Genomic DNA, 6,541 nt, shown 5'->3' with positions numbered 1-6,541 from the left:
TTTTAATATGAAGAAATATATTCATTTCTTCATTTTCCGTAGGAAATTTGATTTTCTATAATCACATTTGTGATTCAACTTTAATACGTACGTACGTACGTGTTTATGTGTTACAGCTATAGCTAATTTTCTTCATATAACAAATATTTACTTTAGCTCTCATAAGCGTTCCACAACTATTTTTTATTGATAACCTCGATAGGAAGGAAAATTACTTATGGATCCAGGAAAGAACTTAGCTCCAATATCTTGTATAAAATTTCGGCAAGAAATACTTTGATTCTAAATGGAAAAAAGTACCTAATGGGTTAAGAGAATTCATGCAACTGACACTATTTTCTAACTTAAATATGGGTTATTCCGTAGAAAATCATGTGAGTTTTCCTCCAGTCAACAGTTACAGAGCAATGGCGGCTTGGATTCGGATACTTCTTGACAAAAGGTGTAGCCATTAGCTTGTTTCATTAAATTTATACGACTAAGTAGGAAATTGGGTTTCAAATTATTTCAAAAACCACTTTGAATTTGTATGGAATTACTCGTATTCTAGTTGGCCGTATTGGATGAAAATATATTTGCAAGAAATGTTTTCTAAAACAAGTCAAGTCGTTCCTCAGCATATTGTAGCATGACTTAATTTTCTAAAAAATTTCATTCAAAAACAAAATATAGGCCGTCATTTAGTGTAAATAGTAGGTCATTTAAACGATTCAGTGACAAAAAGTCACTACACTACAAATGTTTAAAACAAATATGAATTTGGTAAAAGCTTCTCTAAAAGCTACTTAAATAGATTAAAAAAAAAAGAGTAAGTTTTAGAGACCAGAGCTTCACAAGAAATCTTAATTCAATTAGTGGAGCATTACTTTAGATGGTTCATTAACTTTACGTTTACACTCATGAAACTTAAGTGAATAAAGTTTCAACACCCAAACGGACCAGCCTATTCAGTGTGAAAATATTCCCTAGTATTGTTTTCATATAAATTGATAAAAGTGAAAAAGCTGAGCTAATATAAATTTAATCTGAAGACTTACCGAAATAAAATACTGACTTAAGATTGTCATGAATAAAATCATACCTTTCTTATCCAGACAAATACTCAAGTTCAAGAAAATCCTGTGTAAGATAGCATGCTTCAAAATAATGTTGCTTTAAAAGAATTAATTTTAAGTGAATATTAAGGAAAACCAACTGAAATATTTTGCCTATCAAGATCGAATAGACAGAATTCTACAAAATTTAGCAAAAAATATTTGCAAACAATAAGAAAATGTTGCGTCTATTTATCAATATAAAAACGAAGACATTTATAACAATGGTCAAAAACTTCGTAAAAAATAATCTTAACTATCTCTTTTTTTTAAAACGGTTGTTTGGTAAATAAATATAATTAAAAAAAACACAATGCTAACAGGTTATCAATCTAAAACAACGTATGGCAATATGCATAACTCATTATTCCTTCGAAATATTTTGTCAGTCCAACTTTTCCACCCCCCTCCCTTATCATATATACCATTAATTCCATCAGCTAAACTTTCAGGGTTCACTATATCATTTGGCAGATCGTTTCGATATACTGCTAAATCCTCTGCTTCTATGGTAACACAGTGAGATTCTAGTATAAAAGCTTTATTAGTTTTTGTATTTAATTCAATGTTATTATTCAGTAGTTCTATTTCTTTATCAGTAAGATTTTGATTAAGTGAAATCATGATATCTGTACTAGCTAGTGTTGTTTCATTTGAGGAGTCGGCTTTGTCAATATAAATTTTCTTGTGACTGTTCAAATTATCATTGTTGATAAGATGTGATGAATCGTTTTTTATTTTATTGTTTATTTCATCTTGAGTAACAATTTGAGTCAATAATTCATTTGATCTGCAAGATACAGTCTTTTCCTCAGTTGCAACAGCAGGCAATTTTAAACAAAAGTCATTTGAACTATTTACTGGAATATTTGGTAATTTATTTAAAGTATCAGTTGTATCAAAGGGTAATTGTACAGATACAGATTCATTGAATAATTCATGCTGTTTCTTGACAGATGGTTTTGTATTTACAACGGGCGAGCAAGGAGGTGGTCTGATTACTTGAGAAAGTTGATTTGGCTTAGGGCTTTCTGTTTGCTTACAATTCACAACTTGGGATACCTTTGGACTAGAAACAGAGCTAGATTTTAATTTAGGATCAAGTTTGTGATTGACAGTTAACATAGGAGAGTTTAATTTACACGAGAAAGATTTAGGTGTTGAGTTGTTTGAAGGTGAGTTTTCAGGACCTACTTTCTTACGCTTTCTAGATAATTTTTCTGTTATACTTTCTGTATGATCTAAAGATTTCTCAAGAACATTACTAATATCTTTGCGGACAACTGCAGCAGGGATACCATTGATAGTATTTGTCAGTATATTTGTGGGCGAATCACTATTGAGAGCACGTCGTATATGATTATTACTCAGAACTTGAGCTCGCCATTTTTCAACAAGCTTTTTAGCTCTTTTAGCTAAATCTTTGTTTTGAGTTTTTTTGCGCATAGTATTTATTGTTCGACCTATTCTGGTTACCTACAATTAAAGGAATAAAAATCAGAAAATGACATCTCAACTAAAATACAGAAAAAAACAGAAAAAAAAAGTTGCAGCTTAAGAAATGCTCCAGAGCTGCTTTTGATGGAACAGCAGCAATAAAATGCCAAAAAAAAAAAGAGATGTTTAACTAAAAACTTAGGTAACAGTGGACACAAAGAAAACAGATTTTAAAAAACAACCTACTCAATTACTGGATGAAGATTGCTCTTCCTGTTTTTCTGTTATTAAACAATTACTGGAATAATAACTTAACTTTTTAAATTTTTTTTGCGGGGCTTCTTAAGAACTAATTGCATTTTTCTTAGTTATGTAAACTTCTACTTTTCAATAAATCTTTAATTCAAGAAAATTTTTGGTTATTTACTTGTAATTAGGAAACCTTGATTGATCATCAATTAAGGTTTCAACTAAACAGCTAAGTAGAAAAAGGATATTCCAAAAATAAGAATAATAGACTGAGAACTTGCAATTTTATGATTGAATAGCAAATTCATTAAATGATTGTATAATAGATAATATTTCATAGAAACTAAATTTATAAATTTAGCCTTGTAGTTTATGCTGAGTCAAAAATCAATAGTACTCCAAGAATGTTATCTTTATTTTCTTCTATTTTTAGTAATACGACAACAACAATGATGATAGTAACAATCATGACTGTTTTGATTACAAAACATTCCTTATGCTAATATTTTGATAATAGTTAATTGCATGCCATCCGATTCAGAGGGCAGTACTATTGTATAGCATTTATGAGTCTCCATTCAATATCAAACAAAGTAGTTCAAAGTTTGAACAGACTTTATGAAACTAATCAATCAACTATCAATATAAAAAGAGCATAAAAACCAAGAAAAAATTTTAGACTCAGAAATAATTTGTAAGATTCATGATCATAGTTCATCTTTTCCTACAAAGGAGGCACATTATGCATCTACCACTGTTATTTCTTTAGAGGCATGTTTGACAGTAAAATAAATGCATGCCATTTCATTGAAAATAACCCTAGCCTGGAAAAAAATTGCAAAATGTAATTATCAAAATATCTTAATGAACACTTTGGTTGATCACAAGTAGATGTGTGCTGGACTTGTGAAGATCTTAACACAAAAATTAAATCTCCACTAAACAATGTGGTAAAAAGAGTAGCAGTTGCTGAGTCAGTATTTAACAAAAACAGAGCAAATAAGTTTTATAAAAAATTTAAAAGTTTTTGAGATTTTTTAAAATCAGAAGTGACGTAATGGTCAATAACATTTGATAATATGCAAAACCTCCCTCATCCATTTTTATGCCAGTCCATGAAATATTCTACTTACATAAATTATGGTTTTACATATTCAATATTCATGATATTGGAAAACAAAGATTTATCTTATATCTACCCTGAAAGAAAAGGAGTCTAAATGAAGTTTGTAACTTTCTTTTTGATTTTTATTAAAATAATGCCTGATGAAGTAAAGGAACTTCATGTATTTAGTAATACATGTGGTGGCCAAAATAGAAATCAGTGGGTTCATCTATTTTGGCCACCACATGAATCACTAAATATATGAAGTTCTTTTATGACAAAGAATAAGAGATTTTCTGTCATCCACCAATATTTATCAATACAAGGATCAGTATGGAGGTTTAATAGAATCTTTGTATTTAGTCAGTATAAGAATCTTACAACAGCCAAAAATTTCTCACTAACTTATGAAGTAAAGTCTGTAAAAAATTAATAAAACAAAAGAAAGGCTGTTCCCAGAAGACAAAATCTATCAAGATAAAATTACAGTCATTCTCAACAAGATGCAGGACATTAAAAGTTAGAAAATATATCCCAAAAGATTACTAGGGATTACCTGACTAAATCTTAAACCTGCCAACTTTAAATGAAGCAACTAGTGCAATGATGATGGATATTAAGATTTTTAAAACTTAATAATTATAAAATATCCAAATTTATATTTTAATAATTGCATTATTTAAACTAAAACAAGACAGCATTTTATGTTGTATTAAAATCTTATTCTTGATAAAGTATCAAAATTATTTTAAGATCCTATTATTACATTGAGTGGAAAAAGGAAAATTTTCCTTTATTAGACTAAGCTAAGACTGAAGCTATTTTATCAATCAATTTCTCACTCTGATTAGAGAAAAGTAATTAAGACCTGATTTAGATGCACTAGTTTGGAGCAAACAGCCATTTATATAGTGTTCATATGTCTTTTAAAAATGGCTTGATAATGAAAATAATCTAACAAATTAGTGAAAAATGGCTAATCTTTAAATAAAGATTGATTTAAATATCTACAAATATGTTTTTACTTTAATTTTAACATAACTGCTTTTGCTTAACTTTACAATAACTAGGAGGGTACATAACATAAGTATGCTACTAAATTTTATATTATCAATAAGTGTTAAAAACAACTAAAAAAAAAAAAAAGAAAAAAAAAAAATTGATTGAAAGTGTAGAATTTAATGAAGTTATTATAAGAAAGTTATTGAAGGATCCTATTTAATAAGAACACTATGAATTTTCCCCCAATAGTTTAAGATGAACCACTTGAAATATTAGTGTATGGCAACAAATTCTCTCAATTTATAACTAACATCATTTATACTATTTTTTTTTACTTTTGGGATTTAGTGTTTTCATTTAAAGTGTGGATAAACAAATACAGTTCTAACATAAAATGTTAAAAATATCTTTAAATAAAGACCAAACTAGCTTCTTTATTTGTAAGACAATCTACTAATGTTTTATATTGCTACCAAAACCCAAAAACTAATGCTCGAGGCAACATATTCATTAAAACCAACGCTGATCCAAGATTATTGAACATATTCTTAAAGTTAATTGAGGAAGGTACCTTTAAAACATACCTCGAGAGCTTCAGAGGTCATTGCAAGCCTCTCTAGGCAGGATACAACCTCAAGTACGACCTCCATGTTCAGCACCTGCAAAGAAAATGTTTCTGAATAAATTCCAATTTCTTTATTGAAAACACATTATATTCTGGATAAACTGGAGTAAAAACCTATATTACATTGCCTTCAGGATCTACTGCTTTATCTAAACGTGCTTTGATTTCGAGAGCAGTGGGAGGCATGAATGTCAAAATACTGTAACGATTTTTTCAAACAGTACTCCCGTCTGCTTTGCCAAGCCAGACATTCTGTTCTGCGAAATTTTGTCATGAGCGCAAGATATTGCTGTCAGTACTTACGGGAACTGAACCGAGCCAATCGTGCCTTATTTAATGTCTTCAAGTTGAGTGCATTGTGGGTACTTGCCTCATTAACCTTTAAAAAACATTCTTGTTATATTCAAATTTTAGAGAATGGAAATCCTAAAAGAAGCAATCGGAAAGTAAAAAAGTCAATCAATTAAAACACAGATACTAAACAATAATAGTCACGAAAGAATAACTTAAAATGGAACTTATGTTAAAATCAACAAACTCAAAATCATTTTGCTTCAATTTCAGCTTTTTTTTAAACTCAAGCTGCATTTTAACGCAACTCCTCAGTTCTGTTGATGTTGCTATTACATACTTTTAACATTATCAATTCTAGACTAATTCTTTTAACTTTAATCGCGGGCATTTTCTATTTGAATTTTGCGTGAAGATTTGAAATTTCGTTTTTACCGCATTAAAGAATATGAAAACAATTGCTGGACAAAATTTTACTTTTTTTGCGAAACTTGTGGTGAATATTACAAATTTTTAACTTGGTCGCATAATTTTGTATTTCAGTACATGTTAAAATGATTCAGAAAAATTACATCTTTTTTACCAATAAATTGTTATTTACTTTTGCTACTGTGCACCAGAATCTTTGTTGATCATCCTTTTTTTACATCTTTGATTACATTTTTATTTAGTTACATAGTTAGCTGTTCTATAAAGTCGTTATTTTACTAAAATATCCGTATATTAGACATAAAAAAA

The 6,541-nt window shown here is 29.1% G+C and overlaps 1 protein-coding gene across 2 annotated transcripts; it reads right to left on the bottom strand.

Annotated features, from left to right (window-relative positions):
• Nucleotides 1-1,266: 1,266 nt before the first annotated feature.
• On the bottom strand, nt 1,267-5,824 carry LOC145192288 (uncharacterized). Of its 2 annotated transcripts, none has more exons than XM_080069508.2 (3): nt 5,636-5,824; nt 5,472-5,546; nt 1,267-2,570 (listed from the first exon to the last, which is right to left on the bottom strand). In XM_080069508.2, the coding sequence occupies exons 1-3, from the start codon at nt 5,696-5,698 to the stop codon at nt 1,422-1,424; spliced, it is 1,287 nt and encodes a 428-aa protein (XP_079925634.2). In that variant the 5' UTR covers nt 5,699-5,824; the 3' UTR covers nt 1,267-1,421. The 2 variants fall into 2 exon arrangements, with proteins under 2 accessions (XP_079925634.2, XP_089944120.1); XM_090087994.1 differs by having other exon boundaries at nt 5,459-5,546; nt 5,636-5,786.
• Nucleotides 5,825-6,541: the final 717 nt, after the last annotated feature.

Source organism: Hydra viridissima, unplaced genomic scaffold (genome assembly GCF_058129835.1).
Source record: "Hydra viridissima isolate aposymbiotic clone 2 unplaced genomic scaffold, HvirCarnegie_v1 scaffold_1, whole genome shotgun sequence".
Classification (NCBI taxonomy): domain Eukaryota; kingdom Metazoa; phylum Cnidaria; class Hydrozoa; order Anthoathecata; family Hydridae; genus Hydra; species Hydra viridissima.
This window is presented reverse-complemented; position numbering and strand designations above follow the sequence as displayed.

Coding starts and splice junctions, on each gene's coding strand:
- LOC145192288 (XM_080069508.2), bottom strand. CDS start 5,698: ATGCCTCCCACTGCTCTCGAAATCAAAGCACGTTTAGATAAAGCAGTA. Junction 5,547..5,635: donor CAGTAGATCCTGAAGGCAAT/GTAATATAGGTT, acceptor TTTTCTTTGCAG/GTGCTGAACATGGAGGTCGT. Junction 2,571..5,471: donor TGACCTCTGAAGCTCTCGAG/GTATGTTTTAAA, acceptor CTTTAATTGTAG/GTAACCAGAATAGGTCGAAC.